General features: G+C 38.1%; 2 protein-coding genes across 3 annotated transcripts; both read left to right on the top strand.

The window, feature by feature from the left end:
* The first annotated feature begins 4,946 nt into the window (after nt 1-4,946).
* On the top strand, nt 4,947-13,787 carry adpgk (ADP-dependent glucokinase). 2 transcript variants are annotated; one of them, XM_062420671.1, is made up of 8 exons: nt 4,947-5,164; nt 7,840-8,074; nt 9,039-9,264; nt 9,358-9,420; nt 10,439-10,559; nt 10,648-10,844; nt 11,825-11,923; nt 12,070-13,787. In XM_062420671.1, the coding sequence occupies exons 2-8, from the start codon at nt 7,857-7,859 to the stop codon at nt 12,628-12,630; spliced, it is 1,485 nt and encodes a 494-aa protein (XP_062276655.1). In that variant the 5' UTR covers nt 4,947-5,164; nt 7,840-7,856; the 3' UTR covers nt 12,631-13,787. The 2 variants fall into 2 exon arrangements, with proteins under 2 accessions (XP_062276655.1, XP_062276654.1); XM_062420670.1 differs by having other exon boundaries at nt 12,067-13,787.
* Nucleotides 13,788-16,051: 2,264 nt separating this feature from the next.
* ppib (peptidylprolyl isomerase B (cyclophilin B)) lies at nt 16,052-20,503 on the top strand. The gene is made up of 5 exons (XM_062420378.1): nt 16,052-16,256; nt 17,906-18,019; nt 18,401-18,494; nt 19,022-19,206; nt 20,066-20,503. The coding sequence occupies exons 1-5, from the start codon at nt 16,122-16,124 to the stop codon at nt 20,186-20,188; spliced, it is 651 nt and encodes a 216-aa protein (XP_062276362.1). The 5' UTR covers nt 16,052-16,121; the 3' UTR covers nt 20,189-20,503.
* The last annotated feature ends 1,549 nt before the right edge of the window (nt 20,504-22,052 follow it).

Here is a 22,052-nt window from a genome sequence, read left to right as displayed (position 1 = left end):
GATTTTAAACCTAGTTTTTAAGATTGTAAATATAGAACATACGATAATGCCGGTAACACTGATTATTTAAAAGCATGTAGTGTACATTTGCAAGAAGAATGAAGTTTGAAATAGGTCACTTGGATGCTGCCTTTGTCCAAAATCTCTTACAAAGCCATGAATACAACTACACTTGTTTGGTTTGTCCCAGTGGGATTAAAACCAGCCACACCGGCTTTCAACAGGATGTCTTGTTCTTCCTTTTTACAGCAAAACACCAAAAATTAATGTGGAAACTTACATTAGTTTGCAGAAATAGTCAAACTCACTCAATTTTTATACATGAACACGTCTCTTAGTATACACAGTTCTTTTCATTTTATTCATACTGTAGCTCAGTTAGTCAGCTTTTAATTACAAGGGCATTGTAGGAGTGTAGAAATTAATGTGAAAAGATTAGTTTTTTAAAAATCTACTTGTTTACATTTTTGTCAAAAGTTTGTCTCATTTGACTCTCAAAGACAAAAAATTAAGAAGTGGCTCCGACTAAGAGTTTCTTACATCTTCATGTGACGCCCATTCAGAGCTTTTTGAAGCTGATGCCTGTTACGTGAGTTACAGTAAGTCGGCCTTAAACCACTCATGACAACACTGGAGCAGAGGTTATTATACTTCTGGTATTTTGAAGCAATTTTATGTTATTTCTGTGTGTGCTTATATATATATATATATATATATATATATATATATTCCGTTTTTTATCATGTTGTTTATGTCAACATTTTATTAAAGAATGAAACACAACTCTGTCTGTATAAAGTTTTAACTGTAGAGCAAGAAAATCAACATTCTTCTGTTATAGGGGCTAAAGGTGTGAGGCGTTATGGACACAATGGTGCAGAAAGTCTTTTTTCTTCTACTTTGTCTTTTACAACAACACTGTTAAAGGAATAACAGTATCTAAACAAGTCCTGCTTCATTTCAAAAGTTACAGGACACTAATCAGCCAACCAGGTTGTAAATGTACAACTTTTACAATTAGAAGCAGAAAGGACCACTGCAAACTGTCTTTTAAAATACTTTAATATGCACAAAGTTTCAGTCACAAACCTCTTTCGGGTATATACACACATCTGAAGAAGGTCCCTTCTTTCTAGTATTTGGCTACTCCACCAACACACCTGTCACAGAGGCTACTCAGGTGTGCAAGAGGTTTTTTTGATGATATATATTTTTTTTTAAAACAGGATCATTTCTCCAGAGGGGGAGGAGATCTGAATCATTCCTTTTTCAGAAAGTATTAGAAAGTGTTTCATGTTGGCTATTTCACACCTTATTAACCAAAAGGATATAAAGTACAAGATTTAATATAGCCTGGTGATAAAATTCTTGATTCTTAGACTTCCTGATCAACTTTATGAAATGACTTCTCAGTTTGGGTTTTTACATAATATGTGCATTACTATTATTACCTAAAACTAAAAATGTGGCAGATTTAAGCATCTAGTACATAGATAAAGGGACCAGTTACAGGATTTTATTCCAAAAACCTTGTTGAAATTTTATTTATTTATTCAAAATGTTAGAAAATCTGCTAACATGTAAGTCTGATGGTAGATAATTATCCTTCATAACATCACAATTGTGCAACAGAAGATTTAAAACATTGCATCTCTGAATTTGAAGCAGATGTCAGTTATTTCTGTGTAGAAATGTTACCTGATTTAATAATTGCTTTTTATTGAGGTGTACATGGCACCAGTTTACAGTTTACAGCTGCTGTGCCACACCTCAGCCAGGAGCCAAATAGTTTGCAAGCAGCAACAAGCAGTTCAGGCTGAACCCTCACATAATATACCCTTTAGGAGAAAAGAGAGGAAGAAAGAGTTTAAGACTTCAATTATGTTGTTTGGTGTTTGGTTGTGGTTTGGTCTTAATGGGCCTTACCTGTTTATTTAAAGTCCAGGACTAAAGAGAGTTTTGTAAAACATGTATTGTTATAATATACTACCAAACAGCATGTCACGTTAAAATGAGCTACACATTGACAACATTAAAATGCATCTTAAATGTACACATCTACAAATAAATATGAATAACTAGTTCAATTATATATATAAATTGATAGATTCTTCCTAATAAAGGCTGTTTAACTACATCAGAACATTTTGCTAATAGTACTTCTGTTATTAATCAGAATCAGGCCAAATATGTTAAAACACAGGGAATTTGACTATGTTTTCCATTGGCTCTCAATGTACTCACATACAATACCGAAGATAAACACGTAGGCAGGCTGGCAGAGATGAGCAGACATAAACACGTAGCTATTATAAGCAGGCACGTGGGTGGAATATATATATATATATATATATATATATATATATATATATATATATATATATATTTTTTTTTTTTGTAAGCAGGACCTTTGCACAGTACTGTAAATATATATGTATATATATATATATATATACATATATATTTACAGTACTGTGCAAAGGTCCTGCTTACAAAAATAGAGCCATGAACAGTTTTTTTTAAATGCACTAAACAGAAGAAACCTGAATCATGTCAGTATATAGTGTGAGTATGCTTTACCTTTAAAACAGTATCCGTCCTCCTCGGTTCATCTGCACATTTTTCAAGGCGTTTGGCAGGTTTTTTTGTTCATGCATCTTGGAGAACTTGCTACAGTTCTTCGGTGGATTTAGGCGTCTCAGTTGCTTCTGTCTCTTCATGTCAAGTCAAGTCATTTTTTCTTTTTTGTGTAGCCCAACATCACAAATCACAAATGTGCCTTAGGGGGCTTTACAGTCTGTACAACCTCCCCTATCCTTACACCCTTGATTCAATAAGGAAAAATTTCCTAAAAAGGTCTTTAATGGGAAAAAAAATGGAGGAAATCTCAGGAAGACCAACAGATTAGGGATCCATTTACCGGGACAGACAGACGTAAAATAGACATATGTACAGAATAAAACAAAAATTAAAGCATACAGCATGAAACAGGATAATACAACTACAATGGATGTATAATATATATGACGAATGTGATGAAGAGCAGCTTCTAGGTGCCACCATAACAAAATAGGACCTGAGTCACGCAACCTCCATTACCATGGAGACCTGGCAGGAGGACGGACTACACACGCACACAGGGGAGACTCACATCACACCCTTTACATACACAGGAGAAGAGACGAGGGTCACACCTCTCAAATGCTTGTGGAACAAACAAAGAGAAGGTTCAAGAGATGCAATCATGTTAATGGTTATCCTGTAATCCCAGACTGACTCCATGATGTTGAGATTAGGACTCAGTGGGGGGCAGACCATCTGTTGCAGGACCCCTTGTTCTTCTTCTTCTTCTTGTTGTTGTTGCTGAAGAAAGTTTGAATGACTCTAGCTGTATGTTTGAGGTCATTGTTGTGCTGCAGAATAAATTTGGGAGCAATCAGACACCTCCCTGCTGGTACTGCATAATGGATAAGAATCTTAACTTCTAAAGTATGTACTGTATGTATATAAACTATGTAGTGCAAATAGTAAGGGTAATGTTCTTTAGACGCATATTGTGGGTTATGTCCAGTATATGCATGTAGATATTATAGTATACATATTGACCAGTATGTATAGTCATGCTTATAGGTAGGATTTTGTCATTTTCATTGTGGATTAGATTCTTTAATTTAAAGTCTCCTTCTGGTCATGTTTTCAGACGCAGAGACAGTGGGGTGGTAGGGGAAAAAAGATTTATTACTAAAAAGGTTCAGTCTGACGGATGAAGGCTGGCTGAGAGTGTAGCTTGAGGCTGAGGTTGAGAGGTTGGGCAGTGGAGCAGCAATGGCAACAGAGCTGGAAAAAACAAAGAAAAGGCACTGGTAAGTAAATGATGCAGCAAAAACAACATACTGGAGTATCAATCACTAGATGTTTCACCAGAGGTTTGAGCCAACGGTTACCACAAGAAGCAGGGGAAACAATCTTGTGATGAAACTTGAGAAGTCTAGTGTTGTTATACTGTGTGTGCAATAAGGAGAAGATCCACTCAATTAGGAAAACCCTGCCCAGCCTATGGAAGAGAACAAAACAAAAACAAATGCACAATCATGACAATAAATCTTGCTTTATAAGAAATGATCTTCCTTATAAATCATGTCAGTATCCATGAAAAACACCTTAACTTAACTCATTTTGGTTCTTAATGGGTAAACTTACCCTAACAGCTGAAATCATTCGTTAGAAAATTATAAATGTAATCATAAGTTACATTACTTTGATTAAGTAATTGAAATAGTTATATTGGGGGGGGGGGGGGGGCTGTGTTTTATAGAGACCTTTTCCTCATATGTAGACCACTTTTATAATTAAAAAATAACAATAAATGAATTTGAAAGTGGAATTTACACCCCAGGTTATTTAGATGAATCCATTGTTTTTTTTTTTGTTTGTTTTTTTTTTAACAACTTTATTTTTGCTTTACAAAATAACAGTGCATACAACCATATGAGCATCATATTAGTAACAATTGGATAACAAATAGACGTGACAATAAAATAAAAACATACATAAATAGAAATAAATAATAGTAAAATAAATAAATAAAATAAAATAAAAAAAGAGAAGAAAAAAAGTAAGACACACCAGGGGATATGATCAATGGAAATTAACTTGAATTAAAGATATTAAATTGGGAGCACAGATTTATAGTTTTGATAGCTTTCTTGTTATTAGCAGAGGAAACTGACTTGAAATACACCTCCAGTTCTTTCATGAAAACACAAAAAATGGGTTTTACCTTGGCAAATTTACACTTGTGGAGATGAATCCATTGGTTCAGGCAGAGCGGGGCGGATCATGACTTCACCATCCTAGGAAAACAGCGCGTACCGCAGATGAATCCATCCAGAGCGCATGCGCCGAGCAGAATACGGAAGCTGCAGGCTGCTGCTGTGTGCTGGCGGTGTCGGACAGGACAGATTCATCGCTCCTTCAATGACTTGAACCAGAGAGCTGACTTTCTACAGGTTTCCATCTCTCTCTCTCTTTCTCTCTCTCGCTTTCTCTCTCTCTCTCAGCGGCGGTGTGGAGCTCACTAAATGCCCTGTATGTGATTTACCAGGAAACCAGGGTCCTTCTTCTCACCCGACTTTACAGACCTGACGCCTGCACAGTATTATCGGTACGTGCTTCTAATTAACAACTCTGCACGCTTTGCCCACTCATCAATCAAAAAGCTGCTTTCAACGCGGATGAGCTGCCAGAAAAGTGCTCGCCTTCACATTTAGACCTCTTGCTAAGCTCAGCTAAAGCTACTTGCTGCTGTCAGATTAAAGATAGACTGTGTGTGTGTGTGTGTGTGTGTGTGTGTGTGTGTGTGTGCTAGCTCTGTTAGCTGACTGTGTCCACGTTAGCAGCAACTTCACAGTCCAGGCTGCTGTTTACTGAGGCAGAAAGTCTTTAGTTTAAAAGTGTGCAGCTCAGACACTCAGTGGTGTCACTGCATGAATTGGCAAAGCAGAGGTTTGAACCTGCCATGTCATCCAGCTGTGGGTGTGGAGTTTATCAGCTGGAGATAAGTTGATAACTGAGAGGGTGTTTCTGCACCACATAACTTATATTCTCTTCGACTCATTCATTCTTCTATAGTTATGATATTCTGTTCTCACATTCATAGCTAATTCATTCAACAGGGTGCAGAGCTGGAGCAGAAATAATGTAGAAAAACAGTCATACAGCAGGAACACTTATAGATTTGTTACTATATACAACTACAGAACAGTACTAATGTAATGGAGAGGGCATTTCTGCACGGAGGGACTACTGTATAACTTATTACTACTGTATAACTTAAATATTACCATATTTTAATAGAGAAAATCTTAAATTGAATTAAAAAAATCATTCTTCTATAGTCATTATCATCAGATGATTAACCTGTGCTCAGTTTTAAGCTCATTCATCCAACAGGGTGCAGAGCTGGAGCAGGAATAATGTAGAAAAAAACAGTCCTACACAGGGGCGGATTTAGGAGTTGACAAGATTCGGGGTTAAGTCCAGAGCACACAGAGACAGGGACAATTTTTTACATGTGCAGAATTAAAACATTTTTTTTAAGAATGCACAGAGAAATAAATAATAATTAGGCATTAAATCAAAAGTAAAAGAAATATTACATTTATTTTAATTAACATTTCACTCTAACACTGCTTCAGCTGAAATGTCTTTAGAAATTTGACGCTTTATCAAAATTGTTATAAACTCAGTCAGACTCAGTCAGTAGCTGGTTCAAGTCACTGATTTTATTTTATTTTAAAATAGATTCGGGGCTTCTGAGAAAACATTTGGGGTCGCAACCCCCCTAGCTCCGCCCCTCGTCATACAGCAGGAAAAACATAGAGATTTGTAATAATTTATGACTACTAATGTGCTTGAATTCATACTGTATGATTATTTATTGATATGCCTCCAACTAACATTAAATGAATTATTAATTAATCTGCCAATTATGTATATTTCATTTAATTGATCAATCTAATGAGTGATCAGTGCTGTTTAGTGTTTAGTGAAACTTCTGTCTTATCATCGTAAGTTGTTTGTGTTTTGTGCTGCTTTCTATCCATTTTCTTGAGTTTTGTACTTGATGTACTGAACATACTGTACCAGTCAAAAGTTTGGACACACATGAGAAAGTGTGTCCAAACTTTTGACTAGTACAGTATGTGTAGTGTTGAGTTTTGCACAGTTTCATTTGTCTTGTACTGATTAGTTTTATGTATTAAAAGCACATTTATGGACGGGGCATTGCAGATTAGTTTAGGCTATTAATGCTGTGGTAAGCCTTGTGAGTTCATGCTATATAGGCCTACTTGTGCATATACAAATACACATAAAGTAAATAAGTTTCATCAATAAAATGTCAACAAAAAAAAACTATGAAAAGTCTTTATAGTTTTCCTAAAGGTCAGTTTGATGTTATCAGATTTCCTGCTTTGGTCACCCAGCGGTCCGAAACCCAAACACACAGATTTTACTATCAAATAAGACAAAGCAGCAAATCCTCACAAATGACATGAAATGTTTAGTAGAAATGATTTATCTTTTATCAAAAATGCTGCAGACTAATGGATTAATGGACTAGTCTTTGCAGCTCTAATGATAAATTTAATTTAATAGTGGCGTCCTCCTCATGTTTGAACCACACCTCTTCTTCTTACACTCTCTCATTTACAACGATGCCATCATAGATTTGACCTTCCTGTTAATGTTACAGTAAATATAAATCAATGTGATGTTAAAACTAAACATTTACTGTCTGCATGTTTTATCCATGAATTGTTTCCAAGCAAAAATTATCGTTCTTTGGTTCTCCTTTTGTGAGCATTTGCTTCTTTTCTCTGTTTTACATCATTATAAACAAAATATGTTCAGGTTTTGACTGTTGGTTGGACAAAGCAAGATATTTTAAGATGTCATTTTGGAGACTTTGATCTGATCCTGTTATCATGGTATAGATCAGTAGAGGTGGTTATGCAAAATAGCAGACCACTGTTTGTTAATTTGAATCATTAGATTGATTATTTCATGTGTGATTTCCTCAAATATCCTCATTAATATTGTGATTATGGTTTCCATCAAACCTCCTTTCATTGCAGAGCGTCTTAGCTGAGCTGTTAGTCCAGCTCGACACAGTGAAGTTGTTTAATTAATTCTCTAACTGAGCTATTCTTATAGAAGCAGATCACCATTATACAGCTCCTTAATGCCATTATCAGTAACCACAGTGAATACAGCAATCAGTTCTGCATATTTATTGGATATTGAGAATAAGAACTGACTGATTTTCCTTCTCTGCAGGCGTGTGTGGGAGCATCATGTGGAGGAAGGCTTCAGCAGCGGCCCTGCTGGCCTTAGCTGTGGGATATCTCTACCACGGCAGCCCCGAGCTGCCAGAGCACATTCTGCAGTACATCACCCTGCCAAACTTCCAGTCCTCATCTCAGAGCCAGAACAGCCTCGAACAGGTCATCTCAGCTGCCTGGGAGACTCTCATCACTCTGCCGACGCGGCAGTGGAGCAGAGTGGCCGTAGGGTGAGTGTGACAGCGATGTAGGTTATGTGCTGCAAAGGGATGGAAGCATTTCCTGCTTTAGTCCCAAATCTGTCGCCTGAAGTTGATGTTTATTGCCACATCTGTGCTCCCGCTGCTCTTGATGTGCGCCGTGGCATGTTGAGAGGCTCCTCTAGTGGGAAGGAATGTGTTATCATGAGTCAGTCCCAGCTCAGATGACGTGCTCCAAGATTGTGGAGACCCAATAAATTATATTACTGTTTATACCTAGCCTTTAGCCTTTAGCCTTCAGCCTTCAGCCTTCAGCTATAGCTTAAGAATGGCAAATAAACTGTCTGAGTGCTGTAAAAAGGTGGCAGGTGATGATTGGCTGAAGCTGAACGACTGCCAAGGCAGGGCGAGGTGGACAGACTATAAACCAGGGAGATAAGTAAAAGGGGGGAAATGTGCTTTTTGGGTTTCCATTATATACTTGAAGCTACTTTTAAATCTACCCTTTTAAAGAAATGTGTGTATTTGCATAAAACAGCATTTTCTCCAGAGTAAAAGTTTAACTGTATCTTCTTGACACCCGACCAGACTTTTATTCTTTGCCTACATCCACAATTTTGGCAATTCAGTCTGATTATATGGCAGTATATCAATCCATGTATCATTTTTCTCATATTTTCCATGCTGTATTTCTGTAATTTGTCTGTCTTGTTTTATTCTTTACACACAAAATCTCTTGCACATCTGTCTGTCCTGGAAGAGGGATGCCCTCCTCTGTAATTCCTCCTTAGGTTTCTTCCAAGTTTTTCCCAATTCAAGGGTTTTTTGCTTATCAGAATCCCAAAAAAAGGACTTCACTTGCTAAAAGCCAGTCCTTTAAGAAAAAAAAGTGTATATATCTTCAGCATTATTTTCAGGAGCCAGAATATGATACTAACTTCAACCCACAGTCAGTATTTGTCCATAAATCTGATTATTTATTGTGTTTTTGAAGGGTGAACGCCTGCGTGGATGTGGTGGTCTCAGGAGTGGGGCTGCTGCAGGCCTTGGCGGTGGATCCTGGCAGCGGCCTGGATCACGAAGTGTTGCACTCCAAAGAGGACTTGAGGGAAGCTTTCATCCATTACATGGAGCGCGGAGCAGCTGCCGAGCGTTTCTTCAGTGACGAGGAAGTATTTCAGAGGATTGCACGTGCGGCGGCAGAGTACCCCGGTGCAAAGGCAGGACTATCTTAAACCTCAAACTCTTTAACGGTTGTAACGTCTCTCTTTTGGCTTCCTGCTCACTAAAATTTATTTTCTTCCTTCTTTCAGTTGTATGTGGGAGGAAACGCTGCCCTCATTGGTCAGAAGCTTGCAACATATCCTGATCTGATGGTACAGTAGCACATTTTTACTGACTTTGCAAACTGAACACCTCCCTTAACGAATGAGCTATTGACGATTTGTCTGGCCCCTACACACACACACACACACACACACATCAATTATATATATATATTATATATATATGTTTGCAGAATGTTAAAATACAAGTATACAGGACTGATTCTTGATTCAAGATTCAATTTTTATTGTCATTCCAAACATGAAAAAGAACAAAATAATGTAATCACGTCTAGGGTTGCAAAGGAGTGGAAAATGTCCAATAGATTTTTGGTAAATGTCCATACACTTTCCATGGGAAGTTAAACTGGGGAATTTTGGAAATATTCCAAGTTGGAAACTTTCCATGCGAATTATGGGAATATATGGGAATTAGTAGGAATTAACTAGAAATTTGAGTTAATTTATACAAACTTTATCAACTGTATACAAACATAAATATAAACATTGTTTTGTCATAAGTAGACATGCATGCAAACTAATACAATTTAGAAAAAAACAACATTTTGACTGATTTATTTGTGATTAGAACTTTAATCAGTTCTTTCATTGAACAACAAAAACATGAATGTTGAGTAAATGAAACAAATTTCCCTTCTGGAAATGATCTGTGCATATAGGGGGTGTGGCCCTGCAGTAAGTAATGTGCTATGTGCATGTGATTGAGGAACAGGGGAGATATTCTAACTGTATTTGCATTAAATCTGGTTGTTTTGACCAAGATTATGCTACAAGATGTTTTTTTCTAACTACATTTAAGTTCCCTGTTATAGGCTAACATGCAGTTAGAAAGTTGGAAATGTTCTAATTTCCAGTTTATTCCCATGAATTCCCATATATTCCCATGGAAAGTTGCTAACTTTGAAAATTCCCCAAATTTTGCAACCCTAGTCACGTCCTGGTGATTGTAGTAAAAAATATACATAAATACATGATAAAATAAAGAACATCTTCATTTTGTCTGATTATGTGCTTGTGCTTGACTGTAATGTTTTTTTTTGTACTACAGGTTTTGTTATGTGGGCCGGTTGGTCCTAAACTTCATGAGATGCTGGACGAGCAGATTGTTGTTCCCCCGGATTCCCTCCAGGAGACGGATGAATATCACCTCATCCTGGAGTACAAAGCCGGTAATAATGCATGTGTGTACAGATGTGTAATCTAACAGCTGTATCCTGAGCTTTGTCTCATCGTCTTTGGTCTTTTTCTCATTTGAAGGTGAGCAGTGGGGCTCCACTCAGGCGCCTCAAGCTAACCGCTTCATCTTCTCTCACGACGTGTCCAACGGGGAGATGAGCTCACTGGAGACGTTCGTGGCGAGCCTGGAGGAGTTCGAGCCTGAACTGGTCGTCCTGTCGGGGCTCCACATGATGGAAGGTCAAGGCAAGGAGCTGTGGGAGGAGCGGCTGAAAGAGGTGACGACTAACAGCTATCGTTTAGTGTTTGTTAACCTGTTAATTAATCAACAGTGCTGCTGTTTTAGCCCACCTACATCATCACTGATACTGTATTTCTTTCATTATAAGGTTTCCATTCATTTCAGCACTGTATGGAAATGACCTTAGAGACTCCAATCAGTCTACCACAGAGAACATTTTTATGCTTGTATGGATGTCAGATACATGATCACAGTGTGCTAATGCAGTTCCAAATCAGTCAGGGCTGCAGCTAATTACGATTGCGATTCATTGTTTGGTCTTTAAAATGTCAGAAAGTAGTGGGAAAGGTAACACCTTCAAATACCAACAAATATAAAAGCATTAAACTTTTTGGCATTTTTGCTTTAAAATTTACTCAAGACAATTCCTCCATTATTAAAATAGTTGCTTCTTAATTTTCTGTCCATCAACCAAACAATTAATTGGCTAATCATTACAGCTCTAAAATCAGTCCAAGCTTTTAGCTGTAATTATCCACAATAATATATAACATGATTAAAATGTTCACAGTGACAAATCACTTACTGTCTTTAGCAAGTCCACACGTTGAAAGAGTAGAAAGAAATGTAATTTAGCATTGAAAAAATATGCTGTGCTTCTGGTTATGGGTGCAATAAATGTAAAATAAACTGCAGATGCATAATAGCATGCACAAAAAACACTGTGAGCTTTTAACTTTACTATGTGTGCCTACTTTTATTTTAAGAAGAAAAAGAGAATTTCGGACACTGTAGGTCCATATAAATAAAATAAACATACGACATAATAGAAAAGCTGATGCCTCTACTTTAAGCAAATAAGGAAACTTTACAGTCCAGATTTTTAGCATTACAAACAACTCAAAAAATCAGCCAAGTAAAGCTGCAACTAAAAGCTATAAAAAATGCTTCTGAGTGAATGTAATATATTTGCACTTTTCATGTGACAATGTTTAAAATCCTGCTTCCCCTTTCCAGGCCGTGGCAGCGATATCTGACATCCGTAAAGATATCCCCATCCACCTGGAGCTGGCGAGCATGACTGACAGAGACTACATGAACAGCATCATGCAGGAGGTACATGTCTAACAGTTGGGCGAGTCAGTTTCATGTACTAAACTTTACTTTAGAGCAAAGACTTGTGTGTTCAAATCCCACTAATCCCTAATGAGTTTTTTTGTTTTTTTTTAATTAAAGTATTTTTCCCTCTTTCCTGTTAGCAGGTTATGCCCATTGTCAGCTCTATCGGTCTGAACGAGCAGGAGTTGCTGTTCCTCTCTCAGGCTAGTGAGGGGCCTCATGCAGACTTGCCCTCCTGGAAAGGCATCCCAGACGTGGGCAGGGTCAGCGACATCCTCCTCTGGGTCCTGGAGCAGCACGGCCGCAGCGACCCCTCATCCGAGGCGGACCTCACCCGCATCCACTTCCACACGCTGGCCTACCACATCCTGGCTACAGTGGACGGATACTGGGCGAACCAGGCGGCGGCAGTGATGGCCGGAGCCCGGGTGGCCAGCAGTCAGGCCTGCGGGCTCCAGTCTGTTGACGTTAGCAAAGTGGAGCTGAAAGCACCGCTAGAGTTTCACAGCTCACACGGTGAGCCACAAGAGAAATTGTCCCTAAACCCAGCTGAGCCTGTTACCGTGTGGCGCAGAGGAAACGTCACCTTCCACCTGACGCCGGTGCTGGTCTGCAAGCAACCACTGCGGACAGTCGGGCTTGGGGACGCCATCACAGCAGAAGGACTAATTTACTCAGAGTTAAAAACCCAGCAGCCTTTCTGAGGTTTGCTAATCTGACACAGTCGTCTGAAACGCGTCGATGGGATGTGCTGAGAAGACCCAGCCGAGTTTCACCTGCAGCCACGGTTGTTGGTTTGGAGTCACGTTTTTCGATTCCTAATGCAAGTTCTGTGTCTTCCTTCCCAAACCTCGACTCCACTGAGTCCAAGAATGTGATCGATGGCGACTGTTTTCAATCCTGCCTGATGACACTCCCAGTCTGCTTCAGTCCCGTCTCTTCTCCCTTCTCGAACGCTCCAGCAGACACAGAAATTGAGGTAGAACAGAACAGAACTGGATCTCTCCGGGCTGTGAGGTGTTTCTGACTCTATGCACTGGGCGCAGCTCAAAGCCATCTTCACAAACTCCAAAGAGTTTCATTGGCTCACCTAATTTACTTTGACCTGCATATCTTCAGTATGCTGTGCCTTGAGAAAATAGAGTTTAAAAATATTTTATTTATATTCTACAGCCAAGCAAACGTAAAACTAAGCATCACATAAATTACCCTTCTAAGATATATACACACACCCTCATATATAAACATTTATGTTTGACTGGAAACTGATGAGTGTCGTACTCTGTTGTAGAAGTGGTACTCTTAATGTTTTCTCTTTCTTTTCAACTTTTGGTGCATTCATGTGAAATAGTCAGTAGAACACTTGAAAATTCATCGTCTCCACAGTTCCAACCTTTTCTCAGAGCGTCTGACTTATTTACATGTAATAACTGTTATCTAGATATACTTGACTTTTTTTGTAATTTCTCCTGAGAGGATAAAAAAGTAGAAAGTGCGACAATTTTATTTTTCTCACTTGTGGCCGTAACACTCCCACGATAAAGACGTCTTTTCTTAGCACCAACAGCAGTTATTAAAGTGTTATTATAATCTGTTTATTGATCTACATGTAAATGTCTAATGCAGCGTTCCTTTTTTGGTTTTTTTTTTTAAGCAAATGACGAAAAGTTACACTTCTATGTGGTTATATTCCATTATCAGGGTTACTGTACTCATTTCCTGTTCTGTTTGTGCAGCCTCTTTCTCTTCATTCAGTCGTTGCTTTCCCTCAATTATAAAATGTGATTACATCTTTATAACAGGATTGGCTGGAAAATCTGTAATAACTGGCCAGTGTAACGTACTCGCAAAAAAAAAAGAAGAAGCTTCCTTATTGAAATACTAGCAAAAAGAGGTGAATTATGCTTTTTCATGGTTGTTATGTTGTTTTTTTCTTCCTGAGCTTACATTGCAAAGCCTGCGTCATGTTAAGATGTAACATGTCTGAACAATGTGTTTGTATACCTCAAATGGCCACTGAAGCCATGCAATAATGTAGTCTTAATGCAAACATATGGAGAAAAAAAAGGTGTCTGGCATTTTGTTTAGCCTGATTTGATTCCTTGCACTAGTAGAAAGTGGCAGGTGTGCCCGCAAAGGTGAATGTAACCTTAACTCCGACCCCCCCCCCCCTCCTCTCCCCCTTTTATTATTAGCAAGTACAATCTATTCAACTCTACTCATTTCATCGTCCGTGTCTCGTCTTTTTAACATTTGTAACTGTCGACAAGTTTCATTTACTTGTAGTTTGTCATTAAAATGTGTATCTACGTTTGTCATTTGATGTTGAATTCATTTCAAGTGGACCGTCAGGCCCCCCCCCCCCCCCCCCCAACAAAAACCCCAGCGTTTGGATGATTTGCAGACATTTGATTAATTACACATTTGTTCACTTAATGAGAATTTCTGCTAAAATTGTACTTTAAAAAGCACTTTATTTTGGCCTTGCATTCATCTTTTGACCTTTCTTTATACAAGTGCCCTTTGTCAAAGACTACATTATGTTGTTAAAGTAAGGTAAGGTATCTTTATTGGTCCCCCTATGGAGAAACTCATACACACAACAGTAGCTGCATAATGGTGAAAGTGATCAAAATAAATAAAATCAAATTCCTGCACAGATGTGTTTACTTGAAGGTGACAAGATTTTCATATTGGTTGATCTGAATTATTTTTTCAATTAATTTGGTAAGGAATACAACTAGTAATGAATCCATCAGTGGGAAAGTCCACAAAATCATCAAAGTGGTAATTTCTCAAATTGACATATCCAAATATTTTGAAGATATTCAGTTTACAAAAAGATGAAATTAGCCAATACTCACATTTAACAGGCATAAACCAGAGAAAGTTTGGCATTGGTTATTAAGAGAAATGACTTTCCTTCTTCAAATCGAGGGTCTCAGGACAGAAGTTGTTATATTGCTGTACAGACTGTAAAGCCCCCCTGAGGCAAATTTGTGATTTGTGATATTGGGGTATACATATAAAACTGACTTGACATATCCACATATTTAACTTTTGTCTGACCAGTTGTCCAAAATAGCTGTTCTTTTATGTTGGAAAAAAATACATGATGATAATAATGATAAAATAAAATTATGAGACTCATCAATGAAGCTGAAAATGTGGTTAGGTAGATCAGATCAAAAGTTTAAAAAAGGGAGGGATATTTTCTTTCCGGTGATCACAAAAAGTGCAAATCGTGGCATTCATGTGGTGTTGGAATAATACATTTCTGAACTTCTCACAACCTATTACGCACCAAGATCACTAAGATCTGAAAAACAAGTTGATCTTAGATGTTCCAAGGTCCAGACCTAAGACCAATAATAGGAGATCATGCTTTTACTGTTGTTGCCCCAATGCTGTGGAACAAACTCCCCCTCATATCAGTCAAGTCAGCTGAGTCAGTGCTTTAATTTAAAAAAATCTTTTAAAGACGCAGTTGTACAGACAGGCATTTTTAAAAATAATATTGTATAATTGCTGCTCTTTGTTGTTTTACTTATTGTTTAATGTTTCATCCATTTATGCATGATTATTGTTTTATTGTGTTCTGTATATGGTATTCTCTTAATTATCATTACTATTATTAGTAATAGTAGTAGTAATAGTAGTAGTAGTAGTAGTAGTACAGTAGTAGTAGTAGTAGCAGTACTAGTATTAGTAGTAGTAGGCTAGTAGTAGTAGTAGTAGTAGTATTATCAGTACTAGTACTATTACTAGTAGTAGTAGTATTATCAATATTAGTAGTAGTAGTAGTAGTAGTAGTAGTAGTAGTAGTAGTAGTAGTATTATCAGTACTAGGAGTAGTAGTAGTATGTTGTTGTTCCACATTACGACTTTAAAAACTCATAAACACACCGGAAAGTCGGAAAAAGCTACTCCCAAACTTGGAAATTGGGACAATCCGAGGAACACATGAATGCATCACAGTGTTGGATTCTGGAGAAGAGGTGTTACGCGTCTGCATGTGATTGGCTGGAACTCTCCGTGTACGTGAACCAATCAGTGCGTGATGCGTCTGGTACGAACGTGATGTCGGCAGCAGCGGCGCATGCGCACTCTCCGCCACCTCCCCCTCCACCCCGGCTCGTATAAAGCAAGCAGGACTGTCAGGGCCGTTTGCTGGCTGCTCTTTTTCTTCTTGTTGATGGTCAGACTCTGCGAGAGAAGGATGAAATTCCTTGTAGCCGTCACGGTCATCGTAGGATCCGTGATTTTCCTCGCTTTTCCAAATGGTTCCTCCGCTGACGAGAAGAAGAAGGGCCCCAAAGTGACCGCAAAGGTAGGTCGTAGCTGGGCTTGGCCAGCAGAAGCTAGCTCAACTGATGGGTCGTGCAGAGAAATCAAAGCGGTTCCTCATTCCTAATCGCTGCAAAAGCTAGCTGCTAACTTAGCTGCAGATTTTTTTTTTTTAAGCCACGTCACATGCAAGTTGGCCCCTAGTGGCTAAAAAAGCAAGATTTGTAGGCTGCAAATGCCCCTGGTTGACCACAGACAGCTAATCTCAGTGTTAGCTGCTCTTTAGGCCTTAACATCAAATGTCCTAATGCATCCACATCCCTTTACGCGTCAGTAATCGTAGCAATTGATTGACTCTTTATTTACTGGATGACCCGCTTGGCTGCAGCAGATGTTGTGTCTGGCCTTGTGTCTGCACGTCTGTCCACGTCTACAGTCACAAAGGAGGCTTTGAGCTGGTCTGACACACACAGACCAGCAGGAAATACTCATATCCTTCACTTCAATAAAACATACCAATACAGCAATGGAAAAATACTCCATTTCAACTTCAAGTCAAAGTTCACAAGTGTGTTCAGTTTGATGTAGTTATAGTATTACAGTAAAAGTACATAAGCATTAGCAGCTTGATGTAAAAGTACCTAAGTATTATGAGCTTGATGTAGTTAAAGTAGTGGTTTGGTCCTTCTGACTGATGTATGTTATATATAAAATGTCTTTATTGATTCCCCATTGGGAGAAATTCAAATTGACAGAGCAGTATAGTGGGGAAAAGTAGCTTTGTAACAATGAAAGTGATAAATAAAATAAAGTACTATATGTGTTAAATAAAAGTGCAATATGCAGAAGTTCCTGAGATTATATACATGTTTGCAGGGTTCCTGAGATTTACATAGTAAAGACAGCATCAGTTTTTTTTTTTTTGTGGGAGGTACTGGGACCTGTGGTGCTGTACAGTCAGTTTTATTAATACAGCAGCCTGTTACTGTTGTAGCTGCTGGAGGTGGAGCTAGTTTACACTACTTTATATACAGTTAGTTAGTTTAGTTCAGTGGTTCCCAACGTAGGGGTCAAGCCCCATCAAAGGGTCACTAGATTAGATCTGAGGAGTTGTGAGATGATTAATGGAAAAGGAAATAAGAAAAAACAAAGTTCTTATACACATTTGTACTGAATATTACAAGTCATCTGTACAATAAAATGTTTAGAATGAGGTACAAGACAGTAATGTAAATGCATATAAAGTAAATGTCCTGAAAAGTTTTCATAGTGGTAAGAGATAATGATAATAATAATAATATTAATAGTGATCATGATAATTCACATAAAGCAAATAATTGTTGTTTGGAGCATTAAACACATTTTCTCTTTGGTCACATGATATGGTGGCACTATCCTGTGTAAACTTATGGCACGAGATGCACATCTCTTTAAAATACCTTACTAATCCCACAGAAACAGCTGCAGGCAAATTCCCCAACTAAAGACAGCTGCAGCTTTACCGTTAGAATATAAGAGTGAAAGTACGGATGCATGTCATTGCAGGAAGGAACCTGCTGTTATGTAATAATCATGTCAACTTGAAAATGTTATTAAGATTTAAGTCTGCAGTGAAATAATGTACTGTAGTGTGCTTCATCATGTGAGAAACTGGACTGATGAATAACTTTATGATTTAATATCTTTTTATAGGTCTTCTTTGACATTAGAGTTGGAGAGGAAGATGTTGGAAGAATCGTCATCGGGGTGTTCGGGAAAACTGTTCCCAAAACAGTCGACAACTTTGTTTCTTTGGCAACAGGAGAGGTAAGACCTTGTTGCCTAGTTTCTCGTACAGCTTGTGCATAATGTACCCAGACTATTCTTGTCTGCAGTGGCTTGTTTTAGCCGAATAGTCAACAACTCAAAAAAATAAAAAGAACAGTTTTGACACACATTAAATGTCATATTTATTTGTTTTTACACAGTAACAGGTCATAGAGATAAGAGTTCAGGGGTATTGCAGGTGAAATAAGCAGTTTACTTTATATTTGACTTGGAGGCCACCTCTTTGTTTATTCTACCGATCACAAACCGACATGTGCTGAAGATACTTTGAATAAGACTCTTCAAATACTGGAAGCTGATTTTAATTTCAGAGCGTTCGAGTGTTGTTTATGTTGTTTTTTTTATGCTCTAATTAAACAGAAAGGATTCGGTTTCAAAGGAAGCAAATTCCACAGAGTCATCAAGGACTTCATGATCCAGGGTGGAGACTTTACCAGAGGAGATGGCACCGGAGGTAAGATGGTCGCTGATACCTGCAGAATGGCATTTATCTTGTTACTTGTTCAGATGTCGCCCCCCTCCTGCAAGAACAAACTTGCACGTTACCGTCAGCATCATTTCACATTCTCAGCATTTTATGACTTCAGGGGTTTTGTCTGGGGTATCAGATTCTTCATTGGTTTAGCTGTGCAAACGGACAAGAGAATGTCTAATTTCTAGTGTCTACTCCTCCAATTAAAGCACAGATTCCTTGTTGCTATCTAATTCAGAAGATTTGAGGATGATTTTTATTTTTTATCATTTTTTTAAACCATTTTTTTTGTGCCACCACCCAGTCAGACTGACTTACAATGCTCTTCAGTATTCATAAAGGAAATATTGTCTGATAAAGTGAAGATTAACATTTGGCAGAAAGTGAGGTGCAAAGGTTTTCAGTGAACATTTGTGGACATAACAAGCCAATAAACCATATCTGTCTTCTTCTGATTCAAATGGTACACATTATTAAATGGTTTTTTTTCTTCTCTTTTCTAAATGTAGGAAAGAGTATCTATGGAGACCGTTTCCCCGATGAGAACTTCAAGCTGAAGCACTACGGCCCCGGCTGGCTCAGCATGGCCAACGCTGGCAAAGACACCAATGGCTCTCAGTTCTTCATCACCACAGTTCAGACTCAGTGGTTGGACGGCAAACACGTCGTCTTTGGAAAAATTCTGGAGGGAATGGTGAGTGGGTTTTAAAAAGAAAGGATCTCTTTTTAAAGTATAACTGTGGGAGTTAAAACAGCGTCATGTTGGTGGCTGAACAATGAATCTAAAGTATGCGTTTGTTTTCTATCCAAACACTGAGCCGTTGTGTCTAGTTTGTCACCAGTTGAGACGAGCTCATCTAAGGAAATGCCTCAAATAGCACAGTGACTTCAAACTAAAATAGACGCTGGTTTTCTGCTCCGTGCCAGGAAACTTGTTTACTCTTCATTCTGTCCTATAAAGTACACCACACACAGTCTTATATGCAAGGAAATAACAGTGTTAATTTAATTGGAATGTAGAAGAAATGTAAGTTCCAGTATGAATTGAGAAGTACTTACGATGTAATGAGATTTATTTGAATCAGGAATCAAATTAGATTGAAATTAAGTCTGGATAGGGCTGAAACAAACTTTTCTCTTTTTTTTTCAATTAATCTGATTTTTTTTGGATTATTTTGTAAAATGTTAGAAAATTGAGAAAAAGCCTGTTTTCTAATTTCTTAAAGCTCATGATGATGTCACCATGAGCTTGATGACATCATCAACAGTCAATTTTTAGCATTTTTGCAAAACATTTCCAAAATCTTTAAGTTTTCAATTTGCTGATTAAATTTTCTGTCAGTAGATTACTTGTTGCAGCTTTAATTCTAGACTCTTAGTCAAATTGGGCGATCAGTACTGATATCTAACCCTACTTTTGACTTATGATGAGCATTTTGCGGCTCTGCCACTTTTCTAAATGCTTCTGCACATGATAACAACCTCCTTAATGTTAACATTCACAACCTGTTAATGATACTTAATGTGTAATATCTTCTATTTTCCTCTTCCAGGATGTGGTGAAGAAGATCGAGGCCACAAAGACAGACGGCCGCGATAAGCCTCTTAAAGACGTCACCATCCACGACTGTGGCAAAATCGAGGTGGAGAAGCCATTCGCTGTGGCCAAGGAGTAGAGCACTGTCGGAAGGGGGGAGAACAACAGGGGGAAAAACAGGACTGGGGGGGTGGGGGGGTGTTGGGGAATCGTGCAGGCCACTTTGTTTTTTATCACTACCAGCCCTGTGGTCCTGGAGAAGGGCCTCTCGGTCATTTGCTGTCCGTGGCTGCCGTCTTAAAAGCACCAGAAGAGCAGTAACATCAAAAAGCAATCATGTCGACACTCTGGGTCCATTTTTCCAACGAGCATTCCAAGGTGCACTTAATTGTTCGTTGTTGTTTTTTGTAAAAAAAGAAGAAATCTCGGAATAAAGGTTTCAAGTTTTGTTAAATTGCTGAGTGAATTTTATTGCACCTGGTTGAATATTTCCTAAATACATGAATAAATGCGTACATTTTCCTAAAACACATGAATATTGTAAGTCTTGGATGTTTTGTGTAGCTTGTTTTGACTTTCTGTTGTCACTGTGGGAGATATTTGATGGTTAACTTTATAGTTTATTCTCACACAAAATGTGGATATTTAAACTTAAACTTAAATATGTGAGAGCCTTCAATCACTTCTGTGTCTTTTTTGTATCCACCCACACAATGCAGAATGATTAATGATCCTTTATGACCTCCAGGGACGCTGTTCACAGCTGTCTACAGCAGTGCAAACTCTGCACCAAGTTTCTTTTTTTCTAAAAATTAAAACCTGAATTAGAAATGTTAAATACAAAATCTTGACAGCAAAGAACAGGAAATGGATTAAACATAAATTCAGGCACCAATCATTCTTGTATCCTGAGTAAAAAAGGGGCAATTAAAAATTAATGTATAGAAAAGGAGACATTTGAGTTAAGATTATTTTGACACACTGACCTAAAGATCAAGAATTAACCTCCATATGTAGATAGAGTTTCACATGTTTTTTGCAGTTTGGGTGAAATAACCCTTTAATATTGCAGTTTCATGTAAAACTTTGAGTTAACACTTCTAGATAGAAGAAATAAAGGAGTCAATATCTACAACGTTTATAACAGGTCTCTAGATATAAATGCAGGGAATCCAGCGGTGACATAATCATAAGTTCCCATTTCTTTAGAAATTGATTTGCACTAAAACTGAAGCTTGTAGCCCAGAGATTTGTACATGGTTGGTGGCAGCAGGATGTTTAATATAGTTGTTTGGAGGGAGAGAGAGAGAAGCTGTAAACTGAAACGGGAAGGACCACCTGCAATTTGTTTGTACTGCAAGTCAATGAGAGCCTGACAGAGTGCTCCTGTACATTTAAGTTTACATCTCCAAAACTATACCTTCTATGGGATGTATGTTAACATTCTTTAGAGAGAGGATGCCTGTGGAGACATTTTATGGCATGAAATGTGCTTTTAGAGTTAAAACTGGGAGTGAGATGGGTAGACACACTTTTATTGGTATAAAAAGAATCTGCTGTCCTCTCTGCCTGACCACACCACACAGATCTGAAAACTGCTGTTAAAGCCGTTGTTTTGGACTTACATTGCTCCAAAAGTACAACAGGTATCTCAACGTTGAACACAATTTATAATACTGAAAGTTGGTAGCACTGTTTTCAAAGTTTGAAGTCTCTAGGCCAAGGTATGTCCAATTTACGTCTAGACTTCCATTATAAGATGTAATATTTCAAAAATGTGTATAAAATCACTGAAATATACTGGAACATTTTCAACTAATAGCAAATATTGTGGAAACATGCTCAACATGTTAGAATTGGAGCCATTTCTAGCTTTAAATTCAATTAAAGACACAATTAAAGTAGCCGGTGTGGACTGCAGAGGGCACCCTCACACCAGCGATACCAGCTCTGCAGCACCGCAGGAGTAGTCCATGTTTTTGTGGTTTTCACATGTGATTTTA

This window comes from Scomber scombrus, chromosome 6 (genome assembly GCF_963691925.1).
Source record: "Scomber scombrus chromosome 6, fScoSco1.1, whole genome shotgun sequence".
NCBI classification, from domain to species: domain Eukaryota; kingdom Metazoa; phylum Chordata; class Actinopteri; order Scombriformes; family Scombridae; genus Scomber; species Scomber scombrus.
Note: the sequence above shows the minus strand (reverse complement) of the source record. Positions and strands in the feature narration are given on the sequence as shown.

Coding starts and splice junctions, on each gene's coding strand:
- adpgk (XM_062420670.1), top strand. CDS start 7,857: ATGTGGAGGAAGGCTTCAGCAGCGGCCCTGCTGGCCTTAGCTGTGGGA. Junction 9,421..10,438: donor CAACATATCCTGATCTGATG/GTACAGTAGCAC, acceptor TTTGTACTACAG/GTTTTGTTATGTGGGCCGGT. Junction 11,924..12,066: donor TGAACAGCATCATGCAGGAG/GTACATGTCTAA, acceptor CTTTCCTGTTAG/CAGGTTATGCCCATTGTCAG.
- ppib (XM_062420378.1), top strand. CDS start 16,122: ATGGTCAGACTCTGCGAGAGAAGGATGAAATTCCTTGTAGCCGTCACG. Junction 16,257..17,905: donor GCCCCAAAGTGACCGCAAAG/GTAGGTCGTAGC, acceptor ATCTTTTTATAG/GTCTTCTTTGACATTAGAGT. Junction 19,207..20,065: donor GAAAAATTCTGGAGGGAATG/GTGAGTGGGTTT, acceptor TTCCTCTTCCAG/GATGTGGTGAAGAAGATCGA.